Source organism: Oryzias latipes, chromosome 19 (assembly GCF_053564925.1).
Source record: "Oryzias latipes strain Hd-rR chromosome 19, Olatipes_Hd-rR_3.1".
NCBI classification, from domain to species: domain Eukaryota; kingdom Metazoa; phylum Chordata; class Actinopteri; order Beloniformes; family Adrianichthyidae; genus Oryzias; species Oryzias latipes.
Window position 1 is genome coordinate 1,107,744 of NC_136255.1, and position 18,441 is coordinate 1,126,184.

The window sequence follows — 18,441 nt, forward strand, 5'->3', positions numbered from 1 at the left end:
GTTATTCTGTATGCTGTTTTGTTTACCAGATCTTTTCAGAGTAAAATGACCAAAAAGGAGCTCAGCGTAAGACTTTTTAAAATCATTTTTAATACAAAAACAGCTTCTTGGAGTTTATACTTTTGTTTACTAGTTTTTTGTAGTCTGACTCTATTATCTGCTATAATGTATGGTTGCATGTAAATACTTTTATTTATTGTTGCCACATGTTCAATAGGATGTACAGTGCTCTAAAGGCAGTGCAACATTCATTAAAAAAAACAAAAGAATTTACCGCTAGTTTATTTGTAACTAATAAACAATGAATTATTTAGTCATTTTAAGAAAAACATGAAATAATTTGGAACTAATAGATAAAAAGTGATGTACTTGTTAATTAAAAACACAATTGCAACTAATTAATTTAAAACTACTAAAAGACGCACCAGTCATTAAAATCATGAATTTTCAATTAAAAGAAGCGCCAAAATATTGGATTGTTGATCTATTTTATCATACTGTTAAAAAGACTAGTTGTCATTCAGCAGGCCACACCCACCATCTGATCAACAGTGATCACCTGTGAGACTCAGCCAGCTTGCATTTCCCTCCCCCTCCAACCCCTACCAGGGGGAGAAGCTGTCCCAGCCAAATGCCCCCCACAGATCAGTCCATGGACGTGTGTTTTATTATTATCTTCAACCAAAAATGGATGATACATCATTCTATTCATTTGTTTCTGCATTAAATTACAGACATAGTCATCCACTAGTCAACTCAACAGCTCAACTCATAAATAAGAAGCCTGTGGAGTTTTGGGAGTTCAGTGTTTGAATGTGCCCCCCACCTAAGATGTATGGCGTTTCATCTCTGCCATAAAGTGAAAGGGCGTAAAGACAACTGAGCGGCGTGTTCAGGAACTGAGTGAACCTCACAACCACGCAGGCGCGATCCTGAACGAGTGACCCGGCATTTTACAACTGCAGGCCTCACTGAGCCGTGATCCAGCGCGGTCTGTTCCTGTTTGCGTCCTCACCTGGATTTATGCTCAGTGTTAAGGGGGCGTTTTGTCACTCAGGGGGTGGAAACCTGTCTGGTTGATCTGATTGGCTGCAATTTGCATGTCAAGTCCAGCGAGCCAGCGGGGCAGGACTTTCTTTTTTGGACTTTAATAGAAAAGAACCGGCGGCTCTAACCTGGATTAAAATGGTAACAAATGCAGTGATTTCCACATGAGAAAAACTTACAGCACAGAAAACCCCGCTGCACTTTCTGACCTTTGTCTTGGGTCGTTGGTTAACGTTTTAATCCACGTTACATCCGCGTTTTTTTCTATTAAAACCTTTTAACACTAACAGGGGTGGAGAACACGTTTGACATGGACAGACATGACAGATGGACATGAGAAGATTCCAAACACCCTGAAACTGTGCTGCAGCTTTAAGGACCATCCTGCCGTTTAAAAAGACCGGTTCGACTCAGAACAGGCGTTGCCATGGTCGGCCAAAGACTGAGTGTACGTTCTCGGACTCACGTCCAAAGGTGGTTTTAGAAACAGACATGAATGCATCGAGCATTGCTGCAGAGGTTAAAGGGATGGGGAGGGGAACTTGTCAGTGTTCAGACAATCCGCCGCACACTGCATCAAATAGCCGTCCATGGCTGTTGTCCTGAAGAAAGCCTTTTCTAAAGAAGAAAGCCTGGAAACAGTTTGAAGAGAAGCTGACTAAGGACGTGGATTACATGTCTTGTGGTCTGAGGAGACAAAGATAAACCCATTTGGTTCAGATGATGTTGCACACTTCTGGTGTCCAGGTGAGGAGTGCAGCTCAGTGGCCTTGTGGTAGAGTCACTCTGTGACAGATGATGGGACTTTAACTTAAACTTCTACAAAGACACGTGTGGGCAGGGCAGCATTCCAGCATGATGATAAGCCCAAACACATCTCCATCACCACTGCCTTGCTTAAGGGAGTGAGGGAATGGCCAAGCATGTCTCCAGATTGAAACCTTATTGAACATCTTTGGGATGTCCTAAAAAGGAAGGCGGTGGAGCGTCAAGCCTCTGTGAAGTCTTCATGGAGGCATGGAAGAGGATTACACCAGAGAAGGTCTAGGGAACGCCCAGGAGAGTTGAGGCAGTCCTGGACACACAACATTGAGCATTTTTGTTACCAGGGGTTTGGCTATTGAGTTATTTTGAAGGAAAAATATGTTTAAACTCCTTTAGATAAACACTGACTACTTTTATTGTGCCAAAGAGTAGTTTCTGCAGAGTTTTCTCGTGAAAAGACATATCTGCAGAAATGTGAGGGGTTATACTTTCATTTGTGAAGTACTGTTAGTTGTTTTGTTGTTGTCATTGTTTTCACGTTTGAGACTCATCTTCTGAAGACCTCATGAGCTCCTCAGTTTCTGTTTGAGCAGGACCATCTGGACGCCGGTGTTCACGCCGCAGTGTCCCTTATCTTGCAGACTCACCTTGTTCCTGCTCTTCATTGCTGCCGTCTTCGTCATGTCTGTGGTCACGGGGCACATCCAGTTCAACTCCTCGGAGAGGCAGCTTTCGCCTGTTCATCTCCTCAGAAGAAACCAGGCGTCCAGGAGATATCAAACCCCCTACTGGTCCAGAACTCCACCGGTAAGTCTGCAGGTCTAGTTTAGAGGCTGCAGAGTGGAGATGAACTGAATCTCTGTTTTTACAGTCTCTGACATCTCTGACTTTCTCCATAACCAGCAGCCTCAGGATATCCAAGTGGAGCTGATGACGCAGAGCGACCACATGTCTGCAGCTCCTCACAGCGCCGCCATCCGTGTCACTCGACCCAAAAAGGTCTTCATACTGAATCTGTCTGATTCTGACTGATTGCAGTTACAGAGGAGGAGATTCAAAGTGCAGACCTTTATTGCAAATGGAATGTGAAAAATAGATTTTTTTTTGTCTGTAGCACAGTAGTGTTTTTTTTTGGCAGGATGCTCCATCGTCTGAGACCCCGCTTCTCGAATTCTGTGCTCCTGCAGGACTTCCAGTACACCATGGCCTTTAACAGCACCACTCTGCACGCTCTGCCAATGGTGGTCAACATCCTGACCAATGCTGTCCTGAGAGGACTGAATAGAACCGGCCAGATCCGAACCTTGTGAGTGAGCTGGAGAGATGCACAGCTTTGAGATGAATACGGATTCAGACTCTAAAGCTCAGCTGCTTTTCCTGCAGAAAATCCTGGATGTCGCCTACCCAGGTCTTCATTGAGGCCATCGTGTTGGGAATGCTGGCGGGGGGGCCATTTCGCAGTGGATCACACGCAAGACCAAGAGGTCAACCTGTTCACGTCTGATGGATCCTTTTGAGCTGGACTTTACAGCTCAGCGTCATCACATTAGGACTGAAGAGTTGTCGGTTGTGGTGGTCTAAATATATAAGAGCAAAGAGCAGGACTGACCTGCATTGATGGAGGTGATGTCATCTGAGCAGCTCTGTGACCATGGAAACTAACTTGTGTTTCTTCTCCTCAGATCAAGTGTCGCTCCACACTCAGAGTCTCCGGTCTGCTGCCATCAGAGTACTGGTGCGGTAATTGACATCACAGCTGTTTTCAAACCCAGAATCAGTCAGTCTGCCTATTTAAAGGGAGACAAATAGTCACGTTGCTGTTTGGTGAGAAGGTGTGAACTACACTAAACATGGACAACAGAAAGCCAAGGAGAGAATTGTCCCAGGACATTAGAAACCAAATTATAGACAAACATGGTAAAAGCTATAAAACCATCTCTAAGCAGCTTGAAGTTCCTGTGACCACAGTGGAACATATTATTTAGAAGTTTAAGACCCACGGGACAGTAGCCAACCTCCCTGGACGAAGAGGAACATTGATGACAAACTGAGGAGACAAAGAGTTGGGCCTGTATCCAAAGAGCCCAGAACAACCTCCAAAGACATTAAAAGTGAACTCCTAGATCAAGGTACATCAGTGTCAGATCGCACCATTCCTCGTTGTTTGAGCCAGAGTGGACTTCATGGGAGACGACCAAGGAGGACACCACTGTTAAAAGGAAATCAGAAAAAAGCCAGACTGGAATTTGCAAAAATTAATGTTGACAAGCCACAAAGCTTCTGGGAAAATGTCCTTTGGACAGAAGAGACAAAACTGGAGCTTTCTGGTAAGAAACATCAGCTCCATGTTGGTAGACTCAAAAATGAAGCATCCAACCAAAAGAACACTGTCCCTACTGTGAAACATGGAGGAGGCTCAGTTCTGTTTTGGGGCTGCTGTGCTGCATCTGCCACAGGGTGTCTGGAAGTTGTAAAGGTAACATGAAATCTCCAGATTATCAAGGCATTCTGCCTCAGGTGGGAGGAACCCACCAGTAGGATCTGTCTGAATCGGTGTTTAAATTCACGTTGTCCTTACATAAAAGATAAAAGTCTTTCTGGCACCAGCAGCAGTTGTTGTCCCTCTGGTTCTGTCCGTGACTGGTCTAACGGAGTCTCTGTAGTCCAGACCGTCCTGATTGTGGGCTGTTTAGGCCAGCCTCTCTTCAATCCGGGCAGAAAGCTGCTCCAAGTTGTTATCCATTTTCCCCACAAGTTCAAAGGTCGCGGGCACTCTTCTGGATTGGGCAACCGAAGCCCAGTGCCTTTGATCAGCTTGGGACAGTTTCTGGCTCAGAGAGACTGCCCAGTAAATCAGAAATCCTGCCATCCCAATCGCGAGGAATCCAATGACCATGAATCCGAATAGATGCACATCTTCAACGTCTTCCACAGACAGCTGGGACAGACACACCAGCCTCCACTGGCCCCACGGGTCGTTGCTGTATCCAGCAGCGGGGGTCCCCTCTGGGCAGGACGGGTCCGCTTTCCTGTTCCCCAGCGTGGAAAAAACGTTGTTGATCGAATTCAGAGACCAGCTGATCAGATCCATTGTCAGAGTGTGAAATGTGGAAGGGTGCACCAGAATAAATGAATTCAGGTTTTGGGGGAAGACGGGATAGGAGCCTTGGGAGGGGCAGAGGAGGAAAGAGAAGACGAAGCATTTCTCCTCGGTGAGAGCAGGAAGAGATTCCCCTCCAATCTGATGCTACAAGGAAGGACGTTTACTTTTCAGGAAGACGTGATCTCAGACGCATTAGCTCACACATTCCAGCCCACGTTATAGATAAGACGCCATGCTTGTGTCAGCGCGAACAGTTGAAACTGACCCCTGAAGGATAAGTACTGAGCTTGGAGGCCGTGTCACACAGCCACTACGTACATTTAGTGCATTTTCCATGTATGAAATTTCGGTCCTTCGTGATCCATGCGTGATAAACATAATTCATGGGTGTGCGCTGATGTCCCTCGAGGGTTACAGCTGATGGATCTTTACATGAATTCAGTTTTCAGCTACTCAAAAGTTTCGGTTGGGTTGAGAATTGCGCAGTTTATCCCTTGTGCAATCCTATGGGGTCCAGATGACCCCCCCCCCTTCCATTGACGTGTTCTCCCTACCATGACAAAGGTGGATAAAGGTGGAAAGATTTCATGTAATCCATGGACACCAGTGAAGATCACAAATCATTGAAGAAAAAACGTTCAGAGCACTGTCTAGTGGGTCTAGATGACCCAACTCTCAATGTTAAAGTGCCTAGGATAGAACAAGGGTTACTTGTATTTTACGAAGTTTATATGCAATTATTACGTAAATCTGATGCAATTGTTCTTGCTTTTTGCAAGATGCATTCGCAAATGTGTAGCTTTCCCGGACCGTTCCTCCAAACAGGCTTATCAAACTTTTCTATCGCGTCTACGGCGCACATGTCACGTCAAAATGACGTAATTAATCGCTAATGAATGGCATTTAAACAATCCAATAATCACGCACAGTTCATGTTTACGGTGATTCATGTGTTCTTTCCATTATTTGCATTTTTTGAAAAGTCAACATGAAAAGAACCATTTGCTCATTTGAGCTGCTAATTTTGTTTTATACCAAAGCAAATTCAATGAAATGATTTTTGTTTCAATGAACAAACAAGTTTACTGGGGAAGGAACACCAAAATCTTTGAGGTGGGGGTCATGTGTGAAGAGCAGTGACATCTTCTCTCTGGAAAAATTCCCCAAACCAGCAAATCCCAGAACCCGCAGACCTGATGTGACAGATGTGCTGCACCAACCGCACCTTTGGGGCCACATGTGTGCATTGACCCCCCCGGTGAACACGTGCGCTGAGCTGCTGGGTGAGATGGAACCTGAAACACCAGCTGGTGAGATTTTCAGGGCCACGGCGGACTGGAGGAGGTTTACAGGACCTGAATGTCTGCTGGTTCACCAATCTTCATGGTTGAATGGACTGGAACAGCTCTGCTGAGTCAGACCCACCCAGGTTCCATCCAGACTCTGACTTCAAGCCCCCAACACTTAGCTGATGAACATTTTAGTGCTGAGGAAGAGATCCTTCAGGAGGTGGACTCAAACATTTGAGGAAAAATAGGAGTCAAAGAAGAAGTTCCAAGTTTTGTCTTCATCCTAAACTATCTTTAGGGTTTGGACCTTAACAGAGAAGAAGCTTCCAGAAAGTTCACTTCAATTTTAGAAAACGAATTACTTGAAGGAACTCTTGACAGCTCACAGACGTTCAGAGCTGCTTAAGGAACTACCATATTTTTCGGAATATAAGTCACTGTGGAATATCAGGCTGCTCCAATCAGTTTGCACAAAGAGAACGGATGTTCTCTTTGTGCAAACTCCACTGTTCTCCACTGTTGTCTACGACCCTCCACGGCCCGGTCAACCCAAAAACCTGCAGCGCCCATACAGGTGGATCTGACTAACCCTTGTGCTATCTTAGGGCTGAGGCTTAAGAAAACGGATACGTTTTTAAAATCCTGCTATGAAGCATGACAGCGGCAGCATCATGCTGTGGGCAGCTCTGCCGAATGGAATAAACCTCATTAAAGGAGAGCAACAGCATGTCGTTCAGAGGACGCCGGCCCACATTTATCCCACAGCAAAGCAACAACTCCGTGAGGGATCACAACACGCCACACGCCGGCAGAACCTGGCTGAGTTTTCCTGCTCGGTACATGAATGTCACACCGCAGACACCAATCTGTCCTTAGCAGGAATAATCCCCCATGACAATCTTTAATGATCTGAAAATAAATAAGGTTCTGACAATGGAATTCATTTTTGCTTTGGTTTGAGGTCATTGCTTCACCTTTTTAGACACGTTCAGAGGACTGAGGAGAACGGAGCCGTTCTCTGATTCTGGTGGGGCAGCAGAACGTCAGGAGGCTGCCGTGACATTGCTGTCATGGAGAGATTATCTTCTGGATTTCCGTTTGCTTTTAAAGTAATTTGATGTCCCGCGTGACGGTTTTCTGACACGTGCAGATGCGTGGGGGTGGGGGGACAGGTGTGGGACACGGAGCTCTCTATTTAGCTGAGTAGGATTTTGTCACTGGGAGCAAACGGCAAAAACAGGGGCTTAAGTTATTAAAGCTGAGGAGGTTTAGTCATTGGCTGATGAAAGTTAAAGTTGAATGGGGGGGCGGTCAGGATTAATGGTGGTTGGAGCAAAGCCTCCCCCCCACCCCCTGTGGTCTTTCTCTCCATCTGTCTGCTGGTCCCGCTTCTCTTTTCATGCCTCTCTCCATCGGGCCGCTCTCCGGTTTGCGTCTCTCCCGTGGACCTTGGCGAGATATGAAGCGGCGCCATGGGTTTCATGGAATTCTACCTGGAGATTGACCCGGTCACCCTCAACCTCATCATCTTGGTGGCCAGCTACGTCATCCTGCTCCTGGTTTTCCTCATCTCCTGCATTCTGTATGACTGCCGTGGCAAAGACCCCACCAAGGAGTACACCCAGGACGCCACCCCGGCGCCACCCAGTCAGTCCCCCATCCGCCTGGTGGTCATGCAGAACTCGCCTGCCTCAGGCCGCTATGAGCCCAACGGCCCTTCGGGTCACGGCGAGCCGCAGACGCCCGACCTGAGCCGGGACAGAGCGGAGAGGGAGAGGGAGAAGAGGAGCACTCTGGTCTGAGGAAGAGGAGTTCAGGGTCTGACCTGACTTTTTACTCTGGATTTTTCTGAAAACTGTCTTTCCCGTTTCTAGAAGAGGAGCTGCCAAAGAGCCTGCAGGGTGAGTGAAACGCATGAAACACAGGACGTCAATGAAAAGGACTAACATATGTGTGTGTGTCTGTGTGTGTGTGTGGGTGTGTGGGTGTGTGGGTGTGTGTGTGTGTGTGTGTGCAGGGGTAACAAGTGATGAAGATGTCAGATGCAGCATCAGAGGATTAAACTAAAAAAATCATCCTGGTTGCAAAGACGGGAAACAAAAAGAAGCACATGAGAAGGAGTGGAAGTTCTCCTCAGAGCATTTCTGCATGTTTCCACTGTAACGGTGGATTTACCACCCGGCTGCACGTTAACCAGGTTAACTAGTCCTTCATCGTTTGTGCTACAGAACCGTCACCATTTCAGTTGGCGGTGCTCAGCTGCAAGGGATGTTGAGGCTTATGCTACGTTCACACCGGGCATGTGATACATGATCAAGAACGCGCTGACCCTTGTGCTGTCTAGTGGGGTCCAGATGACCCCCCCCTTCCATTGCCGTGTTCCCCCTACCATGACAAAGGTGGATAAAGCTGGAAAGATTTCATGTAATCCATGGACACCAGTGAAGATTACAAATCATTGAAGAAAAAAGGTTCAGAACACTGTCTAGTGGGTCTAGATGACTCCACTCCCATTGTTAACGTGCCTTTGAGGCACGTTAATAATGGGAGTGGGGTCACCTGGACCCTACCAGTTAGCACAAAGAACATGCGTTCATGAAGATGTGTTTAACATAGGTTGTTAACACTGGGAAAGCAGGGAGGGGCTTCTTTTCTACTCTTTACTATTTCGTGTTGGAAGAGGCTTGGTGTGAAATGTCAAAGCGGTCCAAATCTCCTTTCACAGCTCCATTCCAATGAATATTTTTTTTATTCTTTCTCTGGGAAGCACTTTGAGATGCCATATATCATGAAAAGCGCTATATAAATAAAGTTGAATTTGAATTTGAATGAAAACCTTGGTGTCATAGGTTGTGTCCGTATTCCTTCCCTACTCACCATGTACCGCGTTTTCCATTTCTAGTGCTGTGTCCGGATATACAATTCCATAATCCAGAGCCCTCAAAATTTCCCAGAAGTCTCTGCAGAAAACCAGTGTGCATTGATGCACTAGATCGGTGAATAAAGACCACAATGCAATGGGTTTGAACAATTTTTGCTAAAAAAAAGGTATTTAAATTTATTTTTTTAACGAAACGTCAATGTTTTTATCTTTATAAGACAGTGGACTCATAATCGTCGCAAAAATCCTCATAGCAATTAGATTTTTCCTTTATGAAATCAATGACATCATATCTGCCTTTTAAAATAAAAATTAATAAAGTAGTGAGCGTGGTGTCTGAGTTGCTTTTAAAATTCAGGGCACTACATAGTATTCACACTGTATAGTTTTTAGTAGTTAGAGGTTAGGGCAAAAATCCAGACATAGCCGTAGATTTCCAGGCCGACACAAACCAGAATTATTCATTTCTTCTTCATGTGGAGATGAAGACGTTTAAACGGTTGGTACTTCTGTGAATTCAAGGTGTCATCATCCATGCGTCAGTGCCAAATGTCCCAGATTGGTTAAACTTTGACCTGGTTTCGCGCGTTTCAAACTTAGAGCCAGAAAAGATGTGCATACGTTGCTGCACGGAAGCCCAAAACGCGTTTATATAGATTTTTCATTGGAAGTGCGTTGCGGGGGCGGTGTGGACATATCTCCATAACCAACATGTAATAATTTGTTTATGGTCTGTTTATGTCAAAGAAAGCAGTTCATCTCCAGACCACACAGACCCTTCTATTGTGTGTGCTCTTCATCTCAATCTGAATGATCCGTTAAGTCACAGCTGACCTCTTCATCCTCTGTCAGGATTCAACTGGACCATGATGAGACATTGACCTGTGAAGCTCTGTGGCTCTGAACACAGCTCCAATGCTACCAGCCTGATGGGTGGAAGAAGAGCGACCACAGAGACCCAACGATCCACAGTTTGGAACAAATGTACAAACATCTGGACATGTTGATTTATCCCTTGTGCTATCTAGTGGGGTCCAGACGACCCCACTCCCAATGTTTACGTGCAGAATAATGTTGGGAGTGGGGTCATCTGGACCCCACAAGATAGCACAAGGGATAAAGGAACAAAAAGCGCAGATATCAGGGCGTGGCTGGAAAGAATGTTGCATAAATGTAGAAGCTGAACATTTGATTGTGTGTGCACGTGATACAAAAGCGCCCATAGTGCGTCTGTGGGATGTTCACACAAACAACACTCTGATGGTCTGAATTTCCTCATTTCTAGCAGTCAGGAGCGTCCACTGATCATGTGACCAGCACTAAAGCGGCTCTTTGTGCGTCTGCAGGGTCAGAGGAGGGTCGACAAAGTCTTCTTCACACTTCCGTGTTGTTCAGTGTTCACTATGACCTCCTGCTCCCAGCAGGCCGTAGACAAACTGTGCACAAACATTTCCTCTTTACAGATTCACCAAGCAGTCTGGGATCTGAACATTTTCATTTTCATCAGATCTGGAAGGGCATCTGTGACTGAGGTTTAAAGTATCGATGAAGAGATACATATATTTATTATATTAACTTTAATCCCATTTAGCAATAGTATTAAGTAACATAGTGTTGTGCTTCAGATATCAACACACAACATGTTTACACACTAACCAAGTACCACACACTCACTATTGGTTTGATTTGACCCTCAGTGGCATTTAAATTCTCTAGATCAGGACAAAATGTTTCTTTGTAGATTTTATTCCTTTATTTATTCAGGAATTGTTCTGTCTGAGCTCACCTTTAACCCATTCCAGAGGTTACTGAACTGTCCTTTGTGGTTCTCACCAATCAGGATTTAATGTCCCACTAAGACTTGGATCCAGGATTTTGGGAGCAGAAATGAAGCAGCTGAGATGACAGAAACTGTCAGACATCGGATGAAGGCAGAAGACGGCAGCATCTCAACACAGGAAGACTTTTTTTGAGAGAGAAATTAGTTTCAAGGATCTGTTTTTCCTCAAAATCCAAGCTTTTGATGAGAGTTTCTGCTTCTGTGGAGATTTTTAAATGTAAATTAAAGACTCATCTTTTTAACTTGGCTTTTCAATTCCTCATTCAATCAAATGATTTATTTATTTGCTGGTCTTTTAAGTGTTTCACAGCTGCTAAGGTTTGTCATTTGTACGTTCTTACCCCGTCTATTCCAAGCAGCGCCTCTCAAAGTTTTAGCCAGAAGGTTTCCTTCTTTTATTGTTGTTGCTTTTAATCTATTGACTTTTTATTGTTTTATCTAATCTTTACATATGTCTTTTATCTCAAGCACCTTTACAGCATGTTGATGAAAAGAGCTACAGAAATAAAGGGATTGATTGATTGAAGATCTCATAGGAATAACACCAACAGACAAGAAAACATTAAAACATAACTTATAAAAAAAAACATGGTTTCCAGATTATAAGACAATAATCTTCCAGGTGTGACCAACAGGTCCAGAATACCAGAACTTCCTCTCAGTCTCTCCAGACCTCATGGTTCTGTTTGAGTCCATGACAGCAGTTTGAAGAGAAGATGAGGAAGATGAGAACTGACTGCATCTGCAGTGACCTCTTGACTTTTGGAACAAGTTGATGAACTCTGTTATAGGTTTGATAAAGGTTAATGTTTTAAGCCCAGACAAGAAGACAACCATTTTTTAAATCAAATCTTTAAAGTCAAAGGTGACGGTATCTGTCCGTCCGTCCGTCGTTCCTACCTGGTCCTGTGTGGGGTCACAGGCGTTGCTGGAGCCTTTCACAGTTCACCAGTGATTTCCAAAACATTTACAGAAGAAAATAATACATTTTTGTCTAGAAACAAACAAAAATTTCCAAAAAAAATTCTGTTTTATCCAATAAGGCCTCCAGGTGAAATGAATATACTCAGAGAACAGAATCAGAGTCAGACAGAGAGTTCTGAATGAAACACAGCAGGTTCCAGCCACAGTTCACCCTGGGATGTCCATAGAAAGGAAACATGTTTCCTCTTTGTGAGCGGCTTGTTAGGAAGCTGTGCCCCCACCCCCCACCCCCACCCCCCGTGCCCTCAGCCGCCACTTCAGCACAGACAAGTTACCAACAGATTCCATCTCTGAACGCATCCTGTAACGCTCTTAGAGCCTCCAGATGTTGGAGTTCAAAGAGCTGCTGCTGCTGCTGCTGCTTCTGCTGCTGCTGCTGCCGCTGCTGCCGCCGCTGCCGCCGCTGCCGCCGCTGCCGCCGCTGCCGCCGCTGCTGCCGCGCTGCTGCCGCTGCTGCCGCCGCTGCCGCCGCCGCTGCCGCCGCTGCCGCCGCCGCCGCCGCCGCTGCCGCCGCTGCCGCTGATGAACCCAGACTCCATGAGACGAATGGCAGGGCTTGTGGCCGCCCACATATCCAGGAGTCACTCTGTATTTTGCTTTTTGTGATTCAACGAGGAAACAAAGGTTCTGCTTGAATTTCAACGCCTGAATTTGTGCACAGCAGTGATTGGGCCAATGATGCTCATACTCTCACAAAGGCCAAACTCCAAGTACCATTATTTCTTCTCGTTATCACAGATTCCACTATTTTTATGATTTCCTGTTTTATGTTTTAGTGGTTTCATTTTTGGAATGTTTGGGTTTCATGTTTCTCTTGTTCCAGTGTTTTAATGTTTGGCTGTGGCTGCCTCTTGGTCGAACTCCAATGCAAAAGAGGATTTTAATCTCAATGGGAAAATCCTGGATAAAGGTTCATGATGATATTGATACATTTGTAATGATCTACTAGAACGGAGTGTAGAAAAAGGCTGAAGAATGGTTTGGCCTGGATGTTGGAGTCCCTGTGGGATTGTGTTCTCATCCTCAATTCTCATAGTTTGAAGTGGACTGAATGGGGCTGCCACAGATTGGGCCACGCTTGTCCCTGCCATCTCTTGTTCCGGGTCCTGGTGTGCCCATGTTGGGTGCACTGGACCTGGGGGTTGGGGGTCTGTGGGGCGGGTGTTGCTGGGATGAGTCGTGCTTGTGCTGCTTAGATGCTGACACCCCGGCCAACAGGAGGACAGCGCTTTCTGGGTTCTCTTTTCTTTAGCTCTGTCATTTCTCTTTTGTTTGTTTTTTGTGTATTTTATTATGAGGGGCTTATTTAATTATTTTATTACATGTGTAGGGATTTCTTTTATTGTATTCTTGTTTGTTTTTTTATGGAAAGCGCGGTCTGTCTGACATGAAAGGTGCTTTATAAATAAATTAATTTGAATTTGAATGGTTGCATTGAAACAGAACCTGGATTAGGTGTCGTCACTCAGACTGTTTGGATGTGACCAATCGGATTGAAATGGTTTTAGCGTGCGGCGTGACGGCGGCCTAAGGACTCAGTGGTTTGTCTCACATGACCTTTCTGCTGTGTTTCCAGGGTTTCAGCTGAACTCATGACTTCAGGACACCCTCCCACTCTGAACCGAGGTGGACTCGGGAAAGTGGACTGATCGGGACCGACCGATGGTCCACTGGAGCTCCAGAGTACCAGCATCAACCCTCGCTCACAAAACCCTCACCATCCTCAGAACTCAAGAACCAACGGTGGCTCGACGGACCCAACAGGAGGATGAGCCGTGTGGCGTTCGCTGACGTCACGGGGTTCTGGCGCTTTCTCATGGAAACAAAGAAGACCCAACATCCGCTGTGGTCCGAGATGAGTTTAGATCAGGATCCTCTCTGCGAGGAGTCCAAAGGGAGTCAAGGCTTCTCTCTGGACTGTCAGAATCTCAGGTCTGGTTCACTGCAGGACTCGTGCACGACGGCCCTCTCTGGATCAAATCCCCTTACATAAAAATGAAGCTGGCTGCATCCGACCAATCATGTGAATTGCACAGCCCCCCTCCCCCCTTTTCATGTTTAGGGATTATACGCTGCCCGCTGAAAAGTATTAAGAGCTTGTGTCATGTTGTGTTGTTTGTGTTCCCTCTCTGCTGTTTTCGCTGTCACTGGGGGAGGGGGGTTATATAAACTGGAGGATGTCAGAGATCTTGTGCAGTTTTGAACTGGCAGTTCATGTGATGTCATCATGAGGTTTAGAGGCATGACTTTCAGATCACTGATGAGTGTTTGCTCACAAATGTCTGAGTTCCTGCAAAAAAAAACAACACAAACCCAAAACAGATTCACATCCAGAACCACAGATTGTTGTTCTACTGCTACAGTTTCATAAACTGGACCCGGGACGAGCAAATTATGGCCCGGCAGCCATATATATATATTTACATACACACACACACACACACACACACATATATATATATATATTTATTTTTATTTTCAGACAAACATGCGTGTTTTGTGAGGTGGACAGACATTTGTCCCATGATTCCGACACCGCATGAACACAGCATTTCTCTAATTTGCTCTTTTCCCTGAAGGACATCAACACATTGGTGCAATTGACACAAAAATATGAACAAAAGCCAAAGGTTTGAAATAACTCTCCATTACGTTTCATTTTAAAGGCTTAAATTAAAATCAAAGCATGCTTTACTCCCTAAATTTCTCTGATGAGGTAGATTACCAAAGCTCTCAACTTCTGGTAAATTTTACAAACTGCTAGTTTGCCCACCCCTGAACTAGACCAATGTCTGGCTGTGCAACAGCTTGCATAGCTATCTATTAGTTGCACTCTTATGTAGTTTGGGGCAAAACTGTTTTGTTTTTTTTACCTTTTTCACGTTTTAGCTGAACTGTAAAACTATCTGTGAAAGTTAAAGCTGATTACAATTCTTGGTTTATGATTTAAATGACCAACTTTCTGTCTTTTTTTTTTCTTGTCACATTTACAGAAACTGGCTTTGATTTGATTTTTCCTTTAAATATGTAATATCTAGTCAATGATGTAATGACACCGCATAGTTTCTTTTACACTAAAAGTCTGTGAAGTGACTGAAACCCGTTCCAAAGGTGCAGATAAATGGAATACTGAAGGTTTGACCGCTTTTTTTCAATAGGGACATGTGGGGAGCTGAATTTAAACTGAACAGAATTTAAAAAGAACACAACAAATTGTGGACTATCTGTATTGATTTGAATAAAATTGGCTGCTATTTTTACTGACATAATTATTTGTGCCTCTGTTCACCAGGTTGTTAGCTGTTCCTGGCTTTTTTACAGAAAGGGCAGGAAAATCAGGCATCCATCTGTATGTAGGGGTAAACAACAGGGGTGCTACGACTCATTTTAACACCGATTTGATTCACTTTTGATTTAGGTTCCTTTTGAATGATTTGATTCACTGACCTTAAATGGATCCAGGACGTCTTTGGCCAATACTTCAACCAGTGTGACTCAGAGAGAAATACCTGGGTACTACAAAAAACAAGTGGTGTATGTTTGTATACGCTTTACTACCTTCCTAGAAGGCCCAAAGCACTTCACAGTCACAGTCCCATTCACCCATGAACACACACATGTACACTGATCAACACTGGCGCCAACTTATAACAGGCAGGAGCACTGTGAGTTTGACACATGGGTAAACAAGGCAGGAACTGAACCTGCGATCAGAGGTTGACCGCTCTACCACTGCACCACAGCCACTTTACTCCACCCTAGGAAGTTGTGACCACATGCTGGTTCTTGGAGAACATGATGCTCATGGCCGTTAGTGTCAAAGAAACCTAGAAAAGCTGTAATCCTGAGTTTCTCCTGCTGGGTTTGACATGGTTGGCTTGTGGCGTCACCATCAGCCAAGCAGGCAGGAACCCCTCGTGAACATTTATGTTGGTCTACAAATATTGATAAACAAAAATCTAAGAAACTCAAAATTTCACTGCGACAGGATTAGACCTTAACATCTAGAGAATAACTCTAGACGAGGTGACGCTGAGGACACGGGGGGGCCTCCTTACATGCAAGGAGCAGGATCTGCAGAAGTCACTGCCAGCCACTGCCTGTATAAGAGAACTGGACTGAGGGACCCTTTCCCTCTGGCGTTTCAAACAGGAAGTGCCTGCTGGTTTCAAGAAGCCAAAATCCCATAGACTTCTATAGAGAAAGAAACAGCTGTTACTTCGTCATTCTATTGATCAGAAGAACCATTCTTTATATGATACCTTTTTATTTAACATGTTCTTGACAATCCTCATTTTTTTCCTGATATTTTATGTGTAGTGCAAGTATTCAAGTTATAAACTGACCAATCAGATGCCTCGTCACGTTGAATATTCTAAACGTTTGATAACCAAATTTCGTGTACCCTGGTTTCAACAAGGTCACTCCTGTGTGGCGAGACTGGTCGCCATCAAAACGTTGACTCAGACCCGCTTGGACCAATCACTGCTTAGTGATTATTTCTGGTTTCAACGTGGCAACGCCGCCGTCACGATTTCATTTAGTTGGAACCGGAGGTAAGTCATTTTCTGTGGGTGATGTCACACTCACTCAGTCCAATTCGTCTGTGCAGACAATGCTGCCAGTCAGCAGAGACCAAAGCCAGGAGCCTGACCCTAACTCTGTGACTCATTCACTGAGTTCTGAAGATGGATGGAGAATGAGAAACTAAAAGCTGTTGTAAGAAAAGTTTTCCTTTTTACAACTGGTCAAGTCAGACGTCCCACACTAGTCTGAAGTGAGATATTCTTCCTTTTGAAGCCTCCATCCACACCCAAAAGGTGACTGAAAGTCACTACAGGGGTGATGCGGTCCTGTCTGGAAATGCAGGTTAAAAGATGTGAATCTGTCCTCTAGACTGGCAACAAGAGGTTAATCAAACACTGATATACTCCCAAATAAAGAGCATTACAAGAGCTAAATAAATGAGTAGGACATGGATTGTTGGCTCCGGAGGGTTAGAATCAACCGATGGAAGATTGAAGCCGTCCACCCAGACATGCACTGACCACCTTCATGCTGCTCTCTGCCTGCTGGGCCAGCAGGCGAAAAGCTGCTCGGTCAGTTGTGACGTCTGCACTGCTGGATTACCAGAACACCCTGATCTGCTGCTGTGTCTGATGAAATGCTCTTACATAAGCACAATGTCAGCTCTGTGGCTGGAACGCTGCTTTCAGATCTTCAGCATGCTGCCTCCATGCTGGGATTAAACAAAGACTCGTCATTTCCTTCACGGCCCCATCAATGATCCTTGTTGGGTTTCCAGGCAGAAGCCAGGATTACATGGAGTGATCTTGAAAACTGTTCCCCCAGAAGTCTGGAAACCAGTTTCTAATTCCAACCTTTAGGTAAAATAGTATTTTAGGTCATGTTTGCTGTAAGGCCAGACTGCTGACTAATAAAGCACTGTACAAATCCTTGCCTTGACCATCCAAATGTTTTTTCTTTACCTGTGGTTATTGGTGGAGGCAATTGTTTGCTTCAATTTACATTGTCTGATTAAAAAATAAACAAGAAGAAAAACAATGAGGTGGTGTTAGTCTGCAAAAGGAACACATCTTCAATTCAATTTGTCCTCACCTGTTGTCTCAAGGCACTGCAGTGGAGGCAGCAACAAGAAAACTACAATTATAAAGGTTCATCATTAAAGTTATTACAAATCCTTGAAAGGAAAATCAGTCCAGGTGATTCCAATATGGCCAGATTGTCTTCATTGTTCAATAAGTCTATTAAAGTGCCAAACAGATCAAAGGGTTTGAGGATATAGACATAAAACAACAAATCATGTTCAACCCAAAAGGTAATTCTAGCCCTTACAGAACTCTTTGATTTGTGAAGAGGATCAGAACATTTGGAAAACACGACTCAGCAGAACTGAGACTCTCATCAAAAAGCAAAAAGCAAAAATTCACATAGACTGCATCACGGACTATGTGAATTTTTGTGCGGAAAACACAGTGCAAACAAAATCAGTGCAGTGTTTTTCCAACAACAAGCCCTGGGTCACTCCTGAGCTGAAGACCCTCCTAAATGAAAAGAAGAGGTCTTTTCTCTCTGGGGTCAAGGAGGAGCTACGCAGAGTACAGAGGGACCTGAAATATAAGATCAGGAAGTGCAAAGACGCTACAGGAAGAAGCTGGAGCAGCGCCTGGAACAGAACAATATCCGTGATGTGTGGAGAGGTCTGAAACACATCTCAGGACATGCTGAGGCTGGAAATGGTCGCCAGGTCACAGGTGACCAAGCCTGGATAAATGAACTGAACCTGTTCTTTAACAGATTTGATTCTGCCCAGCCCCCAGTCTCCACCCACACGGCCCCCCCTTCACACCTTTCCAGCTCAGGCGTCTCCTCCCAGCTGCAGCTGTTACCACCTCAGCACCAAACAGTCCACTCTCCCCTTCTTCCAACAGAAGCAAAGGGACCCCCCCAATGACTCACAGCACCAGACCAGCCACCGCCCACCCATCCTCCAACCCCCCTCTGCCTCACC

At 44.9% G+C, this 18,441-nt stretch overlaps 1 protein-coding gene across 4 annotated transcripts; it reads left to right on the forward strand.

Annotated features, from left to right (window-relative positions):
- The first annotated feature begins 7,563 nt into the window (after positions 1–7,563).
- Positions 7,564–15,178, forward strand: smim36 (small integral membrane protein 36). Of its 4 annotated transcripts, none has more exons than XM_078937713.1 (2): positions 7,564–8,105; positions 10,926–11,044. In XM_078937713.1, exon 1 carries the CDS (start codon positions 7,677–7,679, stop codon positions 8,004–8,006), a length of 330 nt encoding a protein of 109 aa, XP_078793839.1. In that variant the 5' UTR covers positions 7,564–7,676; the 3' UTR covers positions 8,007–8,105; positions 10,926–11,044. The 4 variants fall into 4 exon arrangements, with proteins under 4 accessions (XP_078793839.1, XP_078793838.1, XP_078793840.1 ...); XM_078937712.1 differs by lacking the exon at positions 10,926–11,044 and adding an exon at positions 9,938–10,075; XM_078937714.1 differs by lacking the exon at positions 10,926–11,044 and adding an exon at positions 8,222–8,401.
- The last annotated feature ends 3,263 nt before the right edge of the window (positions 15,179–18,441 follow it).

Excerpts from the sequence above, each read along its gene's own strand:
- smim36 (XM_078937713.1), top strand. The coding sequence starts at position 7,677 with ATGGGTTTCATGGAATTCTACCTGGAGATTGACCCGGTCACCCTCAAC.